At 45.5% G+C, this 22,434-nt stretch overlaps 1 protein-coding gene across 4 annotated transcripts in view; it reads right to left on the bottom strand.

Annotated features, from left to right (window-relative positions):
- Positions 1 to 22,434, bottom strand: part of CACNA1I (calcium voltage-gated channel subunit alpha1 I) — an 88,810-nt gene that overhangs the window by 5,784 nt on the left and 60,592 nt on the right. For 2 of the 4 annotated variants that reach the window (XM_064655143.1, XM_064655146.1), the window contains 18 exons: positions 21,627 to 21,727; positions 20,495 to 20,618; positions 19,585 to 19,653; positions 18,476 to 18,660; positions 18,022 to 18,148; positions 16,799 to 16,924; positions 16,244 to 16,333; positions 15,621 to 15,813; positions 14,367 to 14,518; positions 12,602 to 12,711; positions 11,861 to 11,994; positions 11,049 to 11,119; positions 7,398 to 7,476; positions 6,728 to 6,849; positions 5,640 to 5,978; positions 4,872 to 5,018; positions 609 to 725; positions 59 to 227 (listed from right to left, as the gene is read on the bottom strand). In XM_064655143.1, coding sequence (XP_064511213.1) covers positions 59 to 227; positions 609 to 725; positions 4,872 to 5,018; positions 5,640 to 5,978; positions 6,728 to 6,849; positions 7,398 to 7,476; positions 11,049 to 11,119; positions 11,861 to 11,994; positions 12,602 to 12,711; positions 14,367 to 14,518; positions 15,621 to 15,813; positions 16,244 to 16,333; positions 16,799 to 16,924; positions 18,022 to 18,148; positions 18,476 to 18,660; positions 19,585 to 19,653; positions 20,495 to 20,618; positions 21,627 to 21,727 — 2,455 coding nt within the window. The remainder of the gene's footprint in view (positions 1 to 58; positions 228 to 608; positions 726 to 4,871; positions 5,019 to 5,639; positions 5,979 to 6,727; positions 6,850 to 7,397; positions 7,477 to 11,048; positions 11,120 to 11,860; positions 11,995 to 12,601; positions 12,712 to 14,366; positions 14,519 to 15,620; positions 15,814 to 16,243; positions 16,334 to 16,798; positions 16,925 to 18,021; positions 18,149 to 18,475; positions 18,661 to 19,584; positions 19,654 to 20,494; positions 20,619 to 21,626; positions 21,728 to 22,434) is intronic. The other 2 variants (XM_064655144.1, XM_064655145.1) reach the window with 2 other exon arrangements.

The raw sequence follows: 22,434 nt of genomic DNA, 5'->3' as shown, positions 1-22,434 counted from the left end.
AGAGCTGAACCAACCCACACTTTCAGTAGACCTGGAGAATGATGAGAACTGTGCTCACCTTTGGTACTTTCATGCTTTAGCCAAGACTGGACTGAGTTTAAGGGAGTATTCTCCGTTTCACACAGGTAACTGTCAGGGTTTGTAGAGCCATCCTCACTGGATATTGGGAGCAGGCATTCCCCAAGATTGTCTGCCCCACTGGAGTCAGGGCTGTCCTGGCCATCCTGCTGGAAAAAATTAGTGAGGGCAAAGCCTTGTGAAATTTAATGGCAGATGGTAGAACAGACTTGTCAAAACCTCAGAAAAAGCTGATTCTGATAATACCTTCAAGCTAGCTAAGAGATGCTCAGTTTTCCCGCCCAAATCCCCTAAATTTAGACTCGTTCAGAGGAAGTTATTAACAGTAGTGAAGAGAACTTTCAAAAACATATATCCTTTTGTTCTCCTCAAATCCTTCTCCATGGTATATCTCTATGGAGAAGCTCTTGAAAAATGACCAGAATTATATTCCTCAGCAGGGACACCTGGATGAATATAGAGCACTTGAAATGAGCAGGGGCATAAATACAGTGTACGGTGTAACATGCCCATGACCACCTGGGGCTGACCTTGATCTGCTTGGGACTCAGCTGAGAAGTGTTTCGATTGTCTGACTCATCTCCTAGAAGGATGGAAGAGGACTTGTCTGAGTTGAGAGATAATCCTTCCATTTCAGCCAGCTGGACCTGCAGGAAGGGAAAGGAGCTATCACAGGTCATGCCTGACATTCACATTTCAAGCAGTCACACTGTTTATGGTGGATAAGTGAGAGCCTGTAGACCCGAGATCAATTTTAGGTTATATTCCCTTGGATACATCAGGAACTGCCTAACCCAGACCTGGGCTGGGCAGGAGAATTCACTTTTTAAGGAAGGTCAAAAATATGATGATCTGCAAGCAGCCCACCACCAGTCCATGCTCCTCTAGTGCCAGAATTGGAAGAATGAGTCCTGAATCTGTCACAGCAATACAGTTAGCCCAAGGCCCTGCAAGTAAAGCCAGGCAGGCAGAGGGTTCCCTCAGGCCAATGACAAGGCAGCCTGATCTGCTGAGGGATGAGGAGTGAACCCCTCTCTCTGAAGGCACCACAGACAGCCCTGCTTAAACATGAAGGTGCTTTCATTCCAGGGATAGTCATGCCTCTTGCAGTTCATGCCAGTATCATGCGTTTCATATTCTCTTACCTTCATTACTGAAACCCTGTTTCCCTCCAGCTGTCCTAGGTCTTCCCTATCCCCTCCCCTCTAACCTACCCTAGACTTCACCTAACACCATCTCCCATTCTGCTCTTCATCCCTAAACTCACCCCTCCTGCCCACTCTTGCTTTCTGAAAGCAAGTCTGCATCTTTCTTGTTGTTCTGCCTCTGCTCCAGACCCATGTCTGACCTTGCTTAATCTTTTGGCCTGCTTCATACCACATATGCCCCCTCCCATCCTCTTTCCTCCAAGCTTTCAAATCCCCTCTGCCTGACAACTGTCTCACAAGGCCTGAAAAACAACTGCAGTTGCTTTGTCCCTCCTGTGCTTGGATTTCTGTCACTGGTCTCTAGAGTCCCATCAGTTCACACCAACAGCAGCTAACTCTTGAAAGCTGTATTCTGGGTTGTCTCAATGAGGACAGCTTGCTTCCTGGCTGTGTATCTTTCTGGCCATGTGTTTGTGTTTGTAAGAGACAGGTACAGCTTTTATGCCATGACAGCAGGTGAAACATTTGGAGAGAAGACTCTTTTGAGCTGGAAGTTTAGCAGCTTGTGCCAATGCCAGAGAGTCGAAGAGGTCTCCATCTGAGGGATAATGCACTTTAAATAAACAAGATGGAAAACCAGAGCTGGATTTAGACAAAGGGCACAAATGACACCCTTATTTGAGATATCCTGACACAGGAACACGGTGCCGTTCCACCATGAAGAGAGCGCAAAACCAACTCCTGCTCAGAGCACCAACACACAGAGAGCCCACAGCGAACTTACATCAAGCACGCTACACAGCCACCAGTCAGCAACTACTTGTGTAGAGAAACATAGTCTTCATTCAGTCCCACTTCATGTGTGCACTTATCTATCACTCCCCTAAGAGGTTGTTACACCGGAACAGCCTTACAGCTGTGCTTGTAGAGACACGAGCGTGAAACGTGGTAACATCTGTGACTACCTTCTCCATCCATAAAAAACCGATTTCAACAAAAGCCAGAATAGTCTGTTTGTCACTGCTTGAAAATTCTGGCCACCTGGGATCTACACAAAAAACATAATCAACAAAGTCTTGAATATATAAACTGCAGGTGTGGAAACACTAGTGCTCACTGACAAACTCCTAAAAGTAGTTAAATGCACTTGAGCCACCAATACATAAATGTCTGTCAACCATCCCAAGAATGGAAGGATAGTAATGACAAGAGAAGAGGTTAGCACCATGAAAAAGGAGGTTTTGTTCTTATTGATTCCCTTACTGTAGAATATTTTAAAATCTGCTGACTAAAGATGAGGAACAAAAAAGTTTTAAAAATTGCAGTGGGGGGAGAAGGGGCTGTTCACTAGATCACAATCCACGAAAACTGCCAAGAACATCAACCTGAGACACTGAACTATGCACATATATCCCTCAGAAAATAACTAGTTGCAGATATAACTTTAAAAGCAGACCTGTGATTGCAAAAATTCTTAATTGTATAAATAATTGGTTTGAAAATAAAGTGTCAGGAGCACAACTGGGAAAGGTGCTGAGCTCAATGCCACAAAAAGCTTAGCACATATTAATAAGTCTGAGCATAAGTTTAAATGTTGTGTCTATCCACTGTGCTCAGCATCTTGGTTAATTAAATCACCAATGAAATCAGAGTGAACATTTTTGGCTAATAAGTGATTTTTCTCACAAGGGCAGAGTTAAGGGTGATATGGGGGACAGCAAGCATACTGGTTTTTTTTAATATACATGTATTGAAGAGGACTAGATAAAAACTATTTTTCCTACGTAACTTGCTGTCAATTGCTTTGAGACGGTATAGTTCTGTCTGTGTGTACAATACCTATTTGAATATGTTGATGTAGCAGGGTAAACTCTAATTTAATGACTATGTGCATTCCTGGTGTTAGCTATATATCCATATAGTGATTTCCTGTTCAAATTTCCTCAGTGTTTTTTACTGTGGAATATGAAGAGAAGGTCACAATCAATTATGACTTAAAATCCTGAGCTGTAGCTTTGATTCATATCATCAGACATAAAATATCTACATTTTATTACTGAAGTTATTCTTGCATATATAGATAATTTCTTCTTGAATCCATATTTTAGATGTATTTAAATGTCAATTTTGAAAAATAATTTATGGCTCTATAACAACCATTAGAAAATATGATATAAGAATCATTCTTCAGTTGTGATTATTATATCAAACGCTGCTGTGGCTGTGGGTTGCACTTGAAGATTTTGCTATCTAGTTTTCTTGATGGAAAGGTAAGAAAACATGTGGTTGCCTTCATTCCTAAGTGGGATACGGAAGACTGGAAGGTTTTAAAATGTAGCAAAGTAGCTGCAAATGACTTAATTTTGGGGTAATCATTCTGGAATGCCTTAGGAGATCTCATTTGCTGAGAAAGCTGAGCACCAATTGCTGAACATAAGGACTTAAGTAAAGCAGTGGAAATTGCAGTTAATTGAAAACTAGTTATTTGGTTGAACTAATGAAGCATCCATTTGTGAAGTGTTGCAATAATAATAAACTAAGCAATGTTTGCATTTTGATACTTTCAAAGGGAAGCTATGGGGATGAGCAGATAGCTGAAAAACTGAGAAAAAATTAGAACATCAGAACTAGGCATCTAAAGCCAAACAAAATAATGCTTTCTTCAAACATGGATAGAGTAATTTGCCAATAAGAGCTCATTTCCCAAGTTTCGTCGTTTCTTTATAAGCGATAACAAAATATCAAGTTAGTTATGGAGAAGGAGAAAATGAAGATTGCCACTGATGCATCAATTTACTGTTAGATAAGCCACACTACTGCTACAAGTCTGACCACACAAAATGGGAGCACTTAAATCCAATAAAATTACTTCAGATATAAAATTAATTCTACTCCTCACCTAACTCCTCCCAGGTACTTTGTTCCTGAAGTTTCACAACATGAAAAGACTAATAGCTTAGGAAGTAGTTTTCCAAAGCATCTACCAACTTTAGAAGCTCAAGTCTAAGCCATTTGGTGTCCTGCTCTTAACAACAACCCATTTGTCAGCTAACAAACTTTCTCAGTGGGCCCATTTTTATTTAGTTTTTGCTCAAACTAATTAACTGGTTTTCACCACAAACCAATCCTTGCTCACAGAGGCTGACTCTACTCAACAAGGCATTTAAACATGTGCTTAATTCATTGACCTCAACAGGGAATAAGCAAGCACGTGCTTAAGGAAAAAACACATGCTTAAATCTCCTACTGAATTGCTTCTGAGTGCTGTCATTGGGGTGAGATCCTTTGAGTCCTCCATACAACATGAGCATGAACCTAGCCTTTTCTTGCAGAATTGGACACAACAAGAGCTGCCAGGATGCCTTCATAATCATTTCTCCACAGGTCATTCAGTCCCTCCTGACCTGTAGCCGGTCACGTCTCACTTTTCCACCACCTCAAACATCCACCTGTGGCTGAACAGGGCAGGCCTGTACTAGAGGCACTATCAGCACTTCACGACAAATAACAAACACAAGTCAACAAGGTCTACTGGCTACACAGTCTACAGTCAGGAGCACACATCAGATGACCTGTGGACATGTGGGTGTGGGTGTGCAGGCCCTGGGGGGAGGGTCCCCTCACACATCCTCGTACGCAGGTTACCTCTTGCTTGTCATGGTTACACTTCTCGCACATGGCCGGCGAGGAGTAATGGTGGAAGACGGAGCCCGATAGGTTATCGATGATCATTAACTCCCCGTCGAAGGAGTCCTTAATAATTAAAGAGACACTGTCCAGCCATAAGTTCTCCTAGGGGACAAGAAAGGGGGGAGGACGGGAGAGATCATTTTAAGAATGTCGAGTTTTTTGCTTTAAAGTTTCATGTGAATTTGGGGCTGGGTTCTCCAGCCTGACTCATCTGGAGCAGCATCTTGTTCTGCAGGTACTTGCACAGGGTCACTGGGGGAACACTTGCTCCATAGGTTGTGTAAAGATGCCAGAGTTCAATGCAAAAAAAGAAAATAAAAAATGAGGGACAGTCTTCACTCACTTTCAGTGCATCACAGCACTGCTCACACCTCCCTTTCAGCTTTTCTCTAGTGCCTCACTCTCGATCTGCCATTTCCCCTGCACTCATCTCCTGAGCTCCCATCTCAAATTTGCTCCTGTCACACCTTTAGCTAATCTGCTCCATCTCTCCTCTGCTGGCCCTTAGGTTCCTGCACCATGATGACAATAAACAGGACACACTGCTGTCACAGCCTTGTCCCTACGTGATGCTACCAACTCAAAAGTCTACTGCTGAAAGCAAACCTCTCCTCCTGAGGTGGAAGACTCTGCTACTGCTAAGCCCTCAGTCATCTAGGCTGCCCAGCTTCTACCCACAGCTACTTGCTGCAGTTTGGTTAGTAAGCTCAAAGGTGTACTCACCTGGGCTGGAGAGTAACATCTCGTGCACAGATGTCCTTCAGGATCTGTTCTACCACCATCTCCTCCTGTTCCTGCTCCTTTTCCCTGTCCTGAATTTGGAGAGCCTGACTTGCGGGAGCACAGCCCATGAGCAATTTCCAGCTCAAGCTCAGCATCCATCTCTGCATCCTCCTGGGCCTCTTTGTTGCTGTCGTCGAGATGTTTCATGAGCACGGCTACCACCACATTGATGAGGACAAACTGGGCTGTGAGCACAAAGCTGACAAAGTACAGTGGGGAGATGAACTGCAGGTTGCTGAGGCAGCTCCGGTCATCGTGGCTGCAGTCACGCAAAGTATCCTTGAGGGGAAGTTGGGTTTGAGAGGGAACGATGGAAGGAAGGAAAAGCTGAAGTAAGAATAAAGTATTGGTTGCTCTTCCTGCCAAAAATCACTGATGCCAATGGAAGGAACAAGGAAAACACTTCTAGCATGCCATACCCATTGGGATAATGAGGTCCCCAAAGAACCTGGGACACTATCTGTGCATATGCTATCTGCTTCAGAGGGAAAACATCCAAAAGCATATGGAGCAAACACTTTCAGACCATTGCATGTTGCTGCCACTGTAGCCCCATGCATGTGAGCAAGACCAAAAATGAGCAGTCTGGTACTGTCTTCTCCCCTCCAGACTCAAAAACACCAAATGCAATCAAAAAACTTGCCTTTCTCTCTGTCCTCTGAAGGAAGTAAGTATTTATTTTGGATTTTCCTGGTACCTCTGCAGATGGGTGCCATGTCTAACACATATGTCCTGTGCTCAGCTTTGATAACAGACCTTACTACAGTGAATATTTCCTCTTAGCCTGGACAGTCTTCTTGTTCCTCCCAAGGAAAATTGGCACTTTCTCAATCAGATGTCTCTAGGACTAGATGAGCCCAAGGTTTGAGTTACCACGTTGGGGAGAGAGACTCTAGACCAAGCAGGGTCTATCTATCAACCCAGCTTCTGTGTTCCTTCCCTTTGCTAGCCCAAGCAGTGCTGAACAGAGCACACATCAGAAGTTCTCCTCCCCATAACTAGGAGATTATTGTCCCAAAGGCAGTTACCTTCATGATCCCATTCCAGTTGTCACCTGTGGACACCTGGAAAAGTGTGAGGAAGGCCATCCCGAAGTTCTCAAAGGTGGCATGGCGGCTCATGCCCTCACAGGGGTTCTCGTCATTGCATACTGAAAAAAAGGGGATTGCAGCACTCAGTGGAGGACACATTACCAGCCCTGAGATCAACAATACAAACTCATAGCCTGAAGACCTCAGGTAATGGCATCAGCACCTTGCCCAACAGTTGGCTGTTGGACATCAATACAGAAAAATGCCTGATGGCCCAGCCCTGGGATATCATGCAGTGTACTCTGTTTCTCAGGAGTATCCTCCGAATATGTCATTGAGCTGCCTTTCTCCTTGATCAATGTTCCATGGCAAGAGATGTAAATAAACTTTCCCTAACTTTTTCTTGTAATCTTAAAGGCAACATCAAGGCATACAGTGCAGGAAAAGCAAATGTTTAAGAATATAAGAGAAACTAGAGGCTGCTTTTATTTTGTTAGACTGTTAGGACAACAAAAATTTAGAGGAAATTCCTCTTATATCAATTATACATAAGAGAGAATAAAGTTCATCAAATAATCCAGTCTCTTTATTGAAGAGTACTGATTTTGAGAAACCTCAGCCAGCAGGTTTGTAGCTCACACTGGAGCATGGTCTGCTTGAGACTTACCCAGTTTTCCAAAGAGCTCCACTCCTAGAGCAGCGTAGATGAAAAAGAGGAGCATGAAAAGAAGTCCAAGGTTTCCCACCTGAAAGCAAAGAGCATGGTCAGCCTATCACAAAGCTCATTTCAGCTGTACAGGCAAGTGTTTCTGCCTTTCAGAGCCTGAAGAGAACAGCAGCGAATTCCCAGTGTACAAATGCAACCAAACAATTGTTCAACACTAGGGAAATCATCGGTCGTGGCTCCAGTTGCAGCTGGACCCTTTATCCAGTTGCCTTCATTCCAGCACAAGTTCTGGCCAGAGCTGACTGAAGTGTGCAGTTTCTGGGACAGGTGGAGACAAGCACATTGTAGCAGGGGCACAGAAGGTGAAGCCAGTTTGGCTGGGTGAAGGACAAGCTGTGAGTCAGAGCGTGGAGACATGTCCTGCAGTGCTACGTGCCCCACCAAACTGCCTAAATCCCTTGAAGTTATGATCATGTGAACAGTGCAAGAACAGTGTTCCAAGGAGACAGGGACACAGGTACACCAGCACCAGCTACAAGTGGAGGTTACATCAAGGCTTGTGGGAGGAGTAGGCAGGTGGGAAGGAAGAAGGGTAAAGATGTATTTGTAAGATGTGTGTAGAGAAGGAGGAGAAGAGAGGGGACTATGAAGGAGTCAAGAGAGGAAGCAGAGCTACCTTTGCATCTCAGGAATACTAGGTCAAAGCCTGACTTCCAGACCTTCAGTGGCTGCTGTTGGGAAACATCCTCATGAGAGGATTGCTTCCTCATGGTGCAAAAATGCAGCAGCAATATGGGCACTGCCACCCAGTCCTCACTCTCCCAAATCACAGCTTGCCTCTGAATCTCCTCCCCCCCCGGCACATGGGGCAGTCAGATTATATGTCAGGACCTGGAGTGGGTTTTGGAAGAAGTGGGTTGAACAGTAGCAGAAAATACTAGTAATGGTTAGCATAGTGTTGGTGGAACAAGAGAAGTCATGGAAAAATTAGGTACCTAACCGGCATACGGGTGTTTCTGAAGAACGGAACAGTTTCTGGTCTGAATGCATGTGGTCACTGGGCCTTTGTTAGAATCATCCACTTCAGGAGTCTAATTTAGTCACTGCAACTGCTGTGCCATCCAAATTCAGGAGAGAAATAAATGATTCAGCCCACCCACTCCCTCGAGCTGCCAGATTCTGGCTCCCTACATACTCAGTGGAAGAAATTATTTCTGATTACTAAAGTGGACACCATAGTTAATGCTGTGAACACATACCACTGGGTCTGTGTCTACAGGGCATTAAGAAAAAGAAGTTAATAAAACTTAGCTAAGGACTACATTTCCAAAGGGCTCTTTAAAATTAAAGCTCTATTCACTATTAAGAATTGCTGCAGTATAACAAAGACAGGAAGGGAGTTGAAACGGGACAACTGGAGATGCCTTGTATGACGTTAGCAAGCCAAAATCCCTGATATGAGTCTGTGCTCTATGAACAAAAACAGAAAGGTCAAGAAGAGGAAAAAGCACAAGGGAAAGGACAGCTTATTTTAAACTGCTTCTTTTGGCAAAACCAATAAATCTTGGAGAATAATATTACAGAAAATGCAATTGTCCCCCAAAGACCCAGTGTATAAAATATGGAGACTAAATTTATTCTTTTAACAGTGAAACTGGTGGATTTTAGCACTTTAAGTGTGGATTTTTACACAACTATGGAGTGATTTTTTATCCCTGTTACACAACTTCATTAAACAAAGCCAAACTGTTACAGGAGGAAGTAAAAGCCAGTAAATAGGAAGTGCATTAATCATAGGCTTTGATGCTGGAGGGATTAAGTACTGCTTGTTATTACCTCCCAGGAAATACCTAGAGGCTAAACCTTCTGACATCTGCTTGTTTTGGGGCAGATATTAATGACCTACAAAAGACCTGACCTACCAACTTGGTGAGCAAAGGACATGTACGTAAACTGGAGAGAGAAAAGTCAGAATTTACAAAGTATGGAAGAATATGTTTGTGGCTAGGACCAGAAGCAGGGACTCATAGGTCCCAGCCATGCTCTTTACAAAAGACTTTACTCTCTGATGACTCAGTTTCTCCATCTACATGACAGGGATATGAATATTTCCTCGTCTCTTATTTATGCTCTATATTTTGGGGATAGAAGTTGAGTCTCATCATTTAGGTGCAAATATATTGCAGAGTCCTCTTACCAAGGGTTTATGGATACTATTTCATCCAGCTCTGTGTGCATCTGTGTGCATTTATCTGGGTTGCAGAATAAACATGCCACAGACATGCAGATGCTGGATCTGAAGACCTGCTCCATTCCAGACCCTTGCCTGAGAAAAATCATCTCTTGTGGCTCCTGAAATGAAAAGAGCAAGGTGCAAAGAAGCTTCACTGGGTCAGCCTGGGGCAGCAGAGCCAGAACTAACAAATGTTACTGGTCCGAATCTGCCTGCTATAAGAACATCCTTAATCTCCTGTTCCTTCCATTGTGCAGTGTATCTCAGCCCACAACTATCCTGAATTATGATATTATATATCCTACATATGAATTATTGTTATTATTACTATTATTATTACTCAAAAATAATTATTGTTTAATAAAAAGCATGAGCGATCAGACAGAGCTCAAGATCCATAAAAGATCACAGAGTTCCCCTCTCACTTTTGTGTGATCAGATTCCTCTTTTTCAGATTGACGTTTGTTGTCACCAACATCAGAAGTAAATTCCTTGGGTAACTACTCATGCTGTTTTCAGACTGAATCTCAGCTCATCATCACTCACCAGCACTGGCACATTAGCTGATAAATCAACTGACAAATGCCTGTGCATTTTGATATCATGCAATACAGTTGCCTTCTCAGGGCCTGCCAGGGGAATGGCCTGATGTATGATCAGTAGAGCCACTTGGTGCCACTACTTCTTGCATAACAATTCTCTCCTAACAGTCCAAAGGGAAGGGGACCAGACTCCCTGGCTGCTCATCCATCATGGAGGATACTCACAGTGGGTTTGAAGCCTGTGTAAGGCACTGTGTCAGCATCTCATTCGGGAACAGCTGCCGCTCACAGCTCATGAAATCCTTCTGTCTAGCTGTCTTGCAGTAGACACTTAACTGCCGGCTGCGTGAGCCACAACAGAGCATGTCACTGCTTCTCATATATGAGAGGCTCAGAAACACAAAGGGACCCAGGAGGAGAAAAGAAGGAAAAGAAGGAAGGGGGAGGCACTTGCTAAGAAAAGAAGTGATGAGAGCGTGAATGAAAGAGAAGGGGGAAAAAGGGGGCATATGCAGGGAAGGGTGAGAGGGCCAGTGATACGAAGACTTCCTTTCCTCCTGAAATGGCTGCCAGTCACTCTTCCCTGCTTGTGGAGAGGAGAGAAAGGAGCTGAGGACTAACTGCAGTTAGACACTAGCTAGACACGATGCGAAGAAATCTGCCCTTATCCAGGAGTTGAACCTTATTTCATTCACCCACTGGAGAACAGAGATGTGAGGTGAGCTGTACCCCCCTGAATGACATGAAAACTTGGACATAAACTTCAGGCAGTTGCCTGCACAACACAGTAGGCACTATCTTTGAGACTACACAAGAATCAGCCCTTCAGAAGAAAGGGACAGCAGAGGAGTCTTTTGGGAAGCTGGTCTGTTTTACCTGTGGCAGGGCTTGAACAACAGTATCCAGCAGCGCTCGCATTCCTGTGGCCATCTTCAGTAGCTTCAGGACTGCCACAACAAGCACAAGAGAAGTGTGGTTCAGACTGAGCTCAGAAAGTCTGTCCTTTGTGTGACTTACTAATGACAATAGCACAAGATAGATGTCCTGTCTCCCCTTGCCCTAGAAAAACTGGACTTTCCCCCTCATCCTCCTTTTCCCTTAGACTGTACAACCCTAGTTGTTCCTTCTACTCCAGTCCACATCCTTTTTACTAAATACTCTGCTTCTACCACCCATGCCTACTGGACTTCTGGTTCACCCAGGCACTATTACCAAGTGCTCCTTTTCTCAGTAATGTGTACCCCAATTGTCCCTCTGCTTGGATTTCTCCTTCCATCAGTTTCTCTTCCTCCAGATACCACTGTTAATCCAGTTTAGCACACTTTGGCCACCACCAGGAAGATTCAGGCCCCTGCCTGTGCAAACTTCAACCTGCTTTGTGGCCTCTTCTTCACATACCATTGCCATGCTTGCCCCATAAATAAGAAACAGAGAAAGTTCAGTTCTCACATGATCTGCCCACCCTCTTAGTCCTTCACCTCCAAGGGAGCCAGAAAGTCTTATCCTCTAGGCCGTCCTTCATCACATCCCAGAAGAATCCCTGCTGGGCTGTGACAAAGGACACCCTAGAGGCTCCTCCAGGGCTGGGGACAGGGTGAGCCCATGACTCTACAGCCACTGCTCAATGAGTCATGGCACCAAGTCCCACTCCATGGCCACATGTACCCTGCCTTTGGCCAGTGTCTCACCCCGGGCGATACGCAGCACCCTCATGATCCGGATGATAGTGGGGTTAATTGGGAGAGCAGCATTGATTTCAATCTCTTCCAGTGTGATGCCCATGACAGACAGCAGCACAATGGCCAGATCCAGCTGGTTCCACCTTAAGAAGAAAAATTGAAGACAATAAAGAAAGATAGAGTTTTTCCATTTCCCTGAAAAACAAAGTGAATTGTTTCCACTTCAACCTAAACATTTCTTTATGTATGAGTTCAAGGCCTCACTCTGAGTCGGCCTATATGGGTTTTTGCAGACAAACAGAGATTCACTTTGCACACAGCCTGAGCAGCCAGAGGCAAGCCAGCCTGATTTAGAAGCATGGAGCTGTGTTACTGTGGCGCTATGCATTGACTAATGGGCTCAGCTTTTTACAGCCTTACTACCTCAAATCGACGTTGTTATGTATGTTCTGCTTCAGAATGCTCACAGTTTGCCTCAAGGGCAGGAAAAAAAATGTCTCTCTCTAACCTCATCTTCTTTGCTTTCTAGCCTAACCAGCAGATGCCAACGAAGAGGCAATTTTTGGACAACTCTCACTATTGCCTAGGCATTGTAGCTCAGGCAGACTGAGGTGAGGTCCATGCTGTGCAGAACTGGGAGGCAGTCAGGGCACTCTGCCACCACCTCACACTCTAAATAGGGGATTGTCCTCAAAACCTCTACCCCAAACCCAGCTGTTCTACAGCCATGGTTGACAACCCCCTGCTCACCTGTCTTTGAAGAATCGTCGCAGACCAAATGCCACCAGCTTGAGGACTGCCTCAAACACAAAGACAGTGGTGAACAGGTAGTTGCAGTACTTGAGGGCGGTCTCCAGGGACTTCCAGCAAAAAAGAGGGCAAAGAATTTAGGCAAAAGCAACATCAAGCACAAATCTCCTCTGCGCGGGGACTCTCCTAAGTGCCAGGTATTCATTGTGAGGTGGGGAAACTACCCCATGCTTCCTACCTACTTGAATGTGGAGGCTGCCTACTAAGGGAAGCACCAGCTGGCCTCTCTGCCCCATGTTCTTATCAGGATCCTTTCTCCTGTACTGTTTAGCATAATGGGGAGGAGGAGGCTATTGCAAGAAGAATCCACAAAATACCATCAGCCTTCTCTTCTGCCAGTAGCCTGTGCCACCTGGATGACACCTTGTTAGTGGCACTGGCATAGCTATCAACCAGGAGTGAAGAATAAAGGTTACTCTGATTGTGGATACAGGTCATCTCTGATGGGAGGAAACCCTGCTGTGCCTTGGTCTGGGGCCAGCATGTCACACTTCTGAGCTGATTGGCTTTTGGTTCTTTTACATGCTGCCCCTTCTCTACCATCAAGGACTAGTGTGAGCAGTGGGCGTTTTGTACTGGAAGGGTTTGAAGAGCTTTGATAACATTGTTTAACAAAGCCTGACAACAGGCTGGCATGGCTGGACCTATGTTCCAGGGAAAGGAGCTGAGGAGTAAGGAAGAGGAGTGACTTGTTCAGGAACAAAGGCCTGATGTGAGGATGCCAACAGATAAAAGTTGAGAGTTCCTGTAGAGTAAAACTGGGCACTATCACGGGCAAGATAAAAGCTGGGCAGTTGGGCAAGATAGGCAAGAAACAGAGGAGCCTGGTGGTAGATTTGAATGAGGACAGACAGATTGAGCTGCTGCTCAAAGCCTGAGCTACCTTGGACAACCTGTTCAGACATCAGAGCTGCCAGCCTAAACCAAACTGAAATGCCACTGGGTAGATGTCATGATGAATGCTTTTTCTACATATGGAGGCAGAAGGCTCCTCTGATATGTGCAGCATACATTGTTTCCATCAAAGGTATCTAGAGCTTTGCCAGGAACACTGAGGTACATGGTCTTCCCCAGCCAAAGTGTAAAATTTATTTGGCCTCCAAGGTGTTGTATTGGGAATCATCCCCTGCAGCTGAGAGAGGCTCTACTCGGCACTTTGGTCCTACAGCTTCTCTCACTAAAAAAAGGTGGCTTGGTAAAGACATCCCATCCCATGACGCACAACCAGCCACTCTAATTTTCTGAGCTCAGGTCATATGGCAGGGGAATTGGACTGATATTTGGAAATCTGATGCAAAGCCTGAAGCTCCCAGGACACTGCTGCTTCCACCACTCCTGTTAGGATCCAGAGGAACATAAAAAGCAGAGCAGGGAGCTAAATTTGGGTGACCCACAAATCCACTTACTCATATAAAGCACGGAGACTTAATTGCACCATGTTTTCTAGGGGCCTGACTCTTGCTTAGATGCCTTCTCTCTATTGATTTTAATGGCTAACAAGTGTCTGAATAGGAACTATCTTTCTGGACACCTGTGAGACTCTTCACCCAACTTCGCCTACTACATTAAATCTTACAAATTTTTAACAGTAGTTTTTAGAGACAGTCAAGTGTCCTACTTATGCTGGTGGGCAGTGGTCATCAGAGAGCTGTAGCAAAGTAACATAATGTCTAGAGGCAGGGCTTATCTCCATGATCTCACTCACCACAGGTTGGTTGTAGTGCTCCAAGGACATAGTGACCACGTTGAGGCAGATGATGAAAGTGATGAAGATGTCCAGATAGTGGCTGGTGCAGACCGAATGAATAAGGAGGCGTATGGGGCAGTAGGTAGCATAGTACGGCAAACGCTGTGCCTCTTCAGTGGAAAGAGGGATATGGGCAGAGGAAGAAAGAAAGAAAGAAATGGGTAAGAAACAGAGAAAGAAGAAGGCATAAGACTGGTGACAGGTGTTGAAAGAAAAGGGAATGAAGGTGGGAGAGAGAAAAACCAGAAAAGGATAGGTAAAAGATAAGGGACATAAGAAGGAGGAGGAGGGCAATACGGAAAAAAAAAAAAAAAGAGGAAAGAAGAAGTGGGGAAAAAATAAGTAGAAAAAAGATAAGGAAAGGAATGCTAGAAAGGAAATCTGTTAGTCTACGTTTGTAGGAATGGTGCTAAATCAGCATTTCGTATCCTGACAAATTAAGATCACTTTTGATAAAAGGGAGCAGATGGTTCAAGGAGAGGCCCTGAGGTGTCACCGGAGAGAGGGGAAAAACTGGAGCACAGAAAGGGAATGCATGCCCACAGGCTGTGAATGTAAGAAAACCATCAGTCTGGGTAGTAGGGATGATTTCCAGGGACAAGTACACTTTTGCAATTTTTGTTTAAAGGTAACATAGAAGAGGACAGAAACACCAGGAAAAGAGAGTTTCTTTCACCACAGAGGATTTGGGATCCCAAGTAGTGACAGTGCAACACTGATGGAAAGAACCAGGAACAAAACACAGTGGTCTTCCTCTTTTTTTTTTTCCCCTCCTTCTTCTTTAAATTTAGGGTTAAACACAAAGGATGGTCTCTCCAGGTCTTCCTTCAATCACCAGCTGAGTTGCAGGAAGCCCAGGTGGGACTGTCCCAAGCCCGGGAGGTGTATTGATGTGTGGATGTTCTGTGTCAACAGTGCTCACGAGCATGTGCACAGGGGTATTTTTGGTACATTATCTCCTGAGGAGCAGGGTGCTAAAGCCCCAGTGGCTTCCCTAGAGTCCCAGCAGACTTCATCAGTCACCCCTCTTCCCCAGACTGCCCTAGTGAGGTGTGTAGTGGCACGGCAGTGGTGCAGGGAGGAAGGCTGAGAGCACAGCCATGAGCAATGTATTTTGGAGACCAGTCCATCAGGAAAGAAAAAGAAGAGGAAAAGGTTTTTCTCAGAAAACCTTGGCCTACGAACCAACCAAAAACTTAGGCTGTGCCTTACTCCTTCGCTTCTTCTCCAAGCGTCGCAAGCGCTTCTCCTCCCGCCGGCGCGCCTCCTCAGCCTCCTGGTGCTGCCGGCACTTGTGGAAGTTCTCCACCACCACCCCCACGAACATGTTGAGCACAAAGAAGCTGACAATGAGGAGGAAGGAGATGAAGTAGAGTAGCATCCAGGGGTTGTTGTTGGTCACTGGCTGGAGGAAGAGGGAAAACAGAGCTGGTCATGGTCTTAGCAGTAAAGGAATAGGGACGCAGTGGGCAGCAGCCCAACAGTTCCTGCTTTATAAGGCATTAAAATAACCATCTGTGGGTCAGGAGGGAGCCAGCACACCCAGAAAAGCACAGGGCATGGTTGCTCCATCATTATAAATAAAGGCCCGCTGTAAGATCTAAGCTGAGTAGAAGGTATGAATTACTACAGACACCTACTAAACAGGCACAGCTGCACCTCCCTGCATGAACCAGGCAAGTCCACGGACCTGACCCCTTGCAAATAGGTGAGCAAAGGATTCAGAAGGGAATCTTGTTCTGAGGGAGGTATCTGAAGCAGGATGTTAAAGTATACTTCTGCCTTACTAGCCCAAGGAAAATGAAAAAGGTCCTTTCACAAGGAAATCTTTGTACCTGCTGGTCAACAGCTACAGCATCTAGTCCATTATACATAATATTGACCCAGCCATCCTTGGAAGCCAGAACAAAGAGGGACATCAGAGCCTGCAACATACAAAGCAAAGCAGATGTGGAGCAGGTGCATCTGGCAGGCAGGGAGAAAAAAATCATGGGTTTATGGTCTAACACACACAGCACTGAAATACTCTTCCTGCCTGTGTCTCTGCACACATCAAAACCTGCTCCCTCCCATGTGGAGGACAGAAAGGGGGTAACAGGAAGCCATGTGCAGTCAAACTCAGCAGAGGAGAGAGGTTGTGAAGACCATCTGCTTCGTGGCAGGAGAAAAGAGAAAATCAAGCTCTCTGCTGCTACAACTTTTCTTTCCCCTACAACTTGTAAATATCATCCTGATACCAACCCACTAGTGACACAGCTTCTGCATGGATACCCATGCCAAATAATCACTCATTCTGGCCCAGGGATCAGGCTTTCCAGGCAGTGTATCTGTGCCCTGGAGAGGAGTATATGTATAGGAGGAGACAGAGGCAGGGGCTGTGACACACTCACCTGTCCCAGGTTGTCGAAGTTATACTTGTGGTGTACCCACTTGTAGTTGGCGGCCATGCAGTCGGACCGGTTGGTGATGTTCCTGATGTCGACTCCCAGGCAGTGGTAGAACTTGCCCTTGAAGAGCTGCAGAAGGGGAATGACCCCATCAGCCCCTTTCCCCACAGGGTTCCCCATGCTCCCTGGGATGTGCAAAAGCTCCTGAAATGCTGGGTGGGCTGCAAGACCGCAAGCCATGTGGAGCATAACAGGGACACCACCACCACAATGTAGAGCACAGCCTCAAACATTGCTAAGGAGCCAGGACCACCCTTGTAAACTCACACCTGGCTTTTCAGCCTCCTCCACCCCCCCAGGCCAGCAGTGACTTTAAGTCCTTACCATCTGACAGCCCTTAGGGAAGCCTTTTTGGGTACAAAAGGAAAAAGTATCTTCTAATCAGTCCCCTAGAGTAATCTCTCTCCCTGCTTCCCAGTTACTGAGAGTGCTGATGGGAAAAGATCTCATCTGAGGGTAAAGAACCAGAAAAAGCCATCCTCTTCTTCTCATTTACCTCTTTTTTTTTTTTTTTTTTACAAGACTGCACTGCACTGCTGTGGCTCTCCTGCCCAGGGCTCCTTTCCCCATATAGAAGGTACTGGATTGTGCATTTGTACAGATGCATCAGAGCAGACTAAGTATAGCACATTCCCTGAGATGGAAGTAACGCCCACACCCTTGCTCCTCTGCAATGCAACAGCCAAAAATAAAGAGGATTAAATTAAAAAATTAAAAAGAAGGTTGTGGGTGGATTTAGGGCTCAGAGTGAGGGGGAGAAACAGAGCTAACTGGAGGCAGGGTTCATGCAAGCAGGCACTGAACTGCTTGCCTTTGTGAGCTGACATGGATGTGCCCAGTGAGCCCTATGCTGTGCCAGTCCTGGGCTCTCCCTATAATGCTGACCCAAACTCTGATCCAGCTCCTGCCAGGTGTGTCTACTTCTTTCTCTCACATCCAACAATGTCTGCCCTTGCTGAGCACCTGTCTGTCCTTGCCAAAGGTTATAGGTTCATTATGTGGGAGACAGCTTGTGGGGGAAAGCTGGTGCAGAAAATTTCCTGGCTTGCCCATCCCTCCTGTTCTGCTTTGTTCCCCATGTTTGTTGTAGGACCTGGGGGTACAGAGGTGCCCATGGTAGTAGGGGTGGGGGTACAAGGGCTGTTTGATGGACAGTAACAACCTACCTGCACACCCAGGATGCCAAAGATGATGAAGAAAGCACAGCAGATGAGGACAATGTTTCCAATGGGCTTGAGGGAAGAAATGAGTGTCTCCACCACCAGCTTCAGGCCAGGGGCTCTACTGATGACTCTGGAAGGGAAGGAAGGGGAAGAGTGATAGAGGGGCAGGGCAGGGATGTTTGGCCTAAGCTAAGCATTTTCAGCAGCAGCAGGCCCCTGCTCTCCTTACGCAGTGACCCACCAGTAGAGATGACCCTCCTGTAACCAAAAAGCCTCTTCTCTCCCATGGGTTTGTTGTCTGATGAGGTACCTCTAGCATCAGACCCATATGGCTAAGGGGGACCTCCCCGTGTCAAAGACAACACTTTGCCTGGCACAGCTGGATCTGACTCTGGCACCCTTCCTGGGGAGAACCAGTGGGAAGAGGGGGCTGAGCAGGGTTCGGTGGGATTCTGACCGGAGGGGACGTAAGGTGCGCAGCAGCCGGAGAACTCGTAGCACCCCGAGGATTTTGGCACCACCAGCAGAGGCCACTGAGACCACAATGTCAATGAGAGAAACGAAGACCAAGAAGCCATCCAAGATGTTCCAACTGCTGCGGAGATAAGCCTGGTCCCCAAAATACAGGCCTAGAGAGACTACCTGCAAGAGAGGGGAGAGGGGAGGGGGTGAAATGGCTCCTCCACGTTACCCAGTAGAGGGCAACTATGGAGAAAGCTGGAAGATGGGGAATAGTTATCAATTCCTCATGACACTCAAGTGTATCTCATATATTTTCCTTTCACCTGGATGTCTGTGAAGGAGAATGTCTTTGGGGAAAGTGGTGGCACATGACTCCAGAAATAACAGGGCCATGGCATCTTCTCATCTTTTTTCTACTTCCCTGAGTAACAGGGAACATGCAGGAAACCTTTCCCTGCCATACCACAGACCTGGGGCAAGTGTCCCTGTTCAAAGATTACCTGGGAGGTAAAGTCAAGCACCTAAATCCATACTTTGGCTCTAAGGGAGTAGCTTTTTTTGTCAGCAGTTCTCAAAAACAGCAGGTGCTACAGACATTGCTGGCCATGGAGAGAGCTTAACACCCTGGAAATAATGGCCAAAATTCAGGTATAAATTTTACGGGTTTAACTTCAGGCACACACTTTTAGGGCTCTTCTCCATTCACAAGAAGGGAATAACAAGGTTTCCTGATTGTTGCAAAGTACTTAGACATCTATTGAATAATTATCTCATTTAAGAACATGTTATTAATATTGTTGTTATTTCCCCATTCTTGCTCCAGAAGAAAGGGAATGGACATTTAACATCATTACAAAATCCATACCTAAAGGTCAGCTATCCCTCACGGATACTAAGATCCAGTTGGATCTAAAGCCTAGGATAAACATCCCCTCCGCACCAGACAAGATGGGACTCAACCCCAGGCAGTATCTGCCTTTGCCAAGATAGAGGAAAGGCCTGGCACACTGAAAGGAGGTACAGATTTTAAAAGGATGCTGAGCAAATATGAACCATGTTTGACATGGGAAAAAGGCCCTGAGCTGCTCAACTCCAGTAACTTACCTTCAGTGTCATCTCAGCTACAAAAATTGCTGTGAAAATGTAGTTGGACACAGTGAGAAAGATCCTCTCCTAGAAAAAAAAAACAAAACAACAAAACAAAGAAACAAAGACCTTAAATGTATGTTGACTTCTTGTTACTCTGTCAGGTTTCTCTGATAATATCTTTTGCAATCCTGTGAAGGACCTGAAAGTTGGTGAAATAAGGGAGATGCCCTTGGCAGAGGTCAGCGCTAGGCAGCTTTCAGCTCATACACCTTGGCTCAGCCCTGTGCCACAGCTGGGACAGGATCCTGTGCATCTCTGGAAGAGCATAGTGGATGGGATTTGCAACGCATCCTGCAAATCTGGTTTCAAGGCACTCTCTGCCCTGTTCTACCAGTGCTGCTCAGTCCTGACCTGCTGCGCTGACCTGAGACTACTTCCCAAAGAGCTGCTGACCACTGACCACAGATTGTATCCAAGTGCAGTGGAGTCTGGGAGTCAGCTAGGGCAGACAAGCAGAAAAAGTAATTTCACTTGCCAGCTTGAGCCATCTCCAAAATAGCTCAAGAGTAGCATACATGAATGATGGCATGCCATTTGTACAGGATGGAAGCTGCTTCTATCTTTCAGTTCCCAGACCTTGTCCCTTTTGCCATTCAACTCTTCTATGCAGATTCCTGAAGGACTCTCTTACTTTCAAACACAGAAGGAATCAGGATTTCTGTATTATAAAGTAGGTTGCCCCATTATAAGACCCTGCAGGGGAAGCACACGCTATGTTAATTACTAATACTTGGGTATTGAATAAATGAGTGGGAGCTGGTGTTTAATGATGAAGTTCTTCCAGAGGTCATACCAGCGTTGGGAACACTTAAGAACTACTCTCAGAGGTTATGCTAAAAAGAAGGTGGCAGGTAATTGTGCTCACCGTGCTTCTGTGCTCAATCTGCGGTCTCTCCAGGGCAATTGTGATGCAGTTCAGGAAGATGAAGGCCAGCACAACATGGTCAAAGAGCTTGTGAGCAATGATGGTTTGGCAGAGGAGGCGAAACCTGTAAGAGAGTTCCAGTAGGCACCTGTGCCTCAGGCAGATCAAGTCAAGGAGCTATGAGGACAGAGAATTAAGAGTTCTGGCCAAAACTGGACTCTGACATAGCAGCTTTCCTATCACTGATACTGATGTCTGTTGATATGGCAATATCCCAGGACAGTCCACAGTCATACAAGGAGTCTGGAACAGCGCAAGGGCATCCTAACCATTATGACTGTGCTCCTATCTTGCCTTGTAAAGAAGAAGCTGTGTTTCAGTTTTCCTCCCAAACTTACACTTTGTACCTACCCATGGCAAAGAGGCCACATGCTGAAAGCTGAGGAGTGGCAGGTAGATTGTCAGTCATGGGGACCACACTTCTGTCCACTCCGAAAGACACTGTGCACATTAACATAGGTGTCAGAGCAAAAAGCTCTCCCTTATGATCTACAATGAAAGCCCTTTCTTTTCAAGGGGTGATGCACATCATTGAGAATACTGTTGGCTGGGGTACATGGACGTTTTCTCCTGGTGGGAAGACCTCTTTAGTAGGAAGAATTTAACCCAAATTTCTTTTTTTTAGGCAAGAAGAATACTAACTTTACCCTAAAAGGTGTGATATGACTGCTGATAAATTGGTACTGGGCCTGTAAATGAAATGGAGAGACTGTTCTGGTACCAGGGGAGGAAATATCAGTATAATGGAGTCATTAATAATACATTCTTTATCCTTTTTGTATTAACATTAGTATTCCCTGCCTTGCTTTGTTATAAATATTTATGATTATACAAAATAAAATTGGGATCCTCCAAAGGGAGGGAAGATCATAATAGCTATTTAGAATGCTCAACCTTTGTTTCATCTCCAGAATCTAGGAAAAGTTGTTTGGCTGTAGAAGGGACAGTGGAGGAGAAAATACTTCCCAGTTGGTAAGTTTAAAGTCACAACCTAACATCAGGGGATGTGGCCAGCACAGCAAGAGAATCTGCCCCATCTTTTCAACCTTCTCTTAGCAAAAACTGCACAAACCTGTTTTGTGGAGAGAAGAGATATATGGACCAGTCTTCCCGTAACTCACACCAGTCTGGCTTATAGACTTCCATCATCTTCTGGATGCGAAAGCACAGACTCTGTAGGGGTGCAGAAGAAGCAAGTGCCTCTGGTTACGCTCCCATTTACCTGAGAGACACTCTTCCTTTCACATCTGACCCAGAAACATCACTACCTGCAGTCTGCCAGATGCACTACCTGCCTTTAAGCCCCTGAATGAGGAAATCAACTCAAAGGCAACAAGTCATGGAAAAGAAGGTAGAAGCTGCTTTGCCAGGGCCTGTTTACTTCTTGGCATCTGGTTTCTCCTCCAGATCACAACAAATAAAACTGCTGGTGTCCCTTTTAGATCAGGATGTTGTCCAAGACACCTTCTCAGAGCTGTTGGAAGGGCTTTTTTAAATTAGGACAACGTTACCTCCCTACCTCAGCTAAATGAGAAGCCAGGACAAAAAGGCCTTCTGTTGGCACTTGGGCTTGGAATTTCATACAGCACATACGTCTGTCCAAAATTTCTACTGACCCTGCCTCCACTTTTTCCACCCTTTGATTTGCTCACAGATTGGGCGTTGCTGTCTCCCACACTGGCACCACAAAACTCACTTGCTTGTCTCTGGTGCCTGTGTTTCCTGCTCTGGTCTGCTGACGTTCCCCATGCAAAGCTCCCACAGCCTGACTTCTCCTTATGCTGTAGAAATCACTGGTTGCAGAACTCTGAAATAACAGCTCCCAAATGACCATGTGCACGTCTCACATCTGCCTTCCTCCTACCATCCACCTGTACAGC

The sequence above is a fragment of the Pseudopipra pipra genome, chromosome 5, assembly GCF_036250125.1.
Source record: "Pseudopipra pipra isolate bDixPip1 chromosome 5, bDixPip1.hap1, whole genome shotgun sequence".
NCBI lineage: Eukaryota > Metazoa > Chordata > Aves > Passeriformes > Pipridae > Pseudopipra > Pseudopipra pipra.
This window is presented reverse-complemented; position numbering and strand designations above follow the sequence as displayed.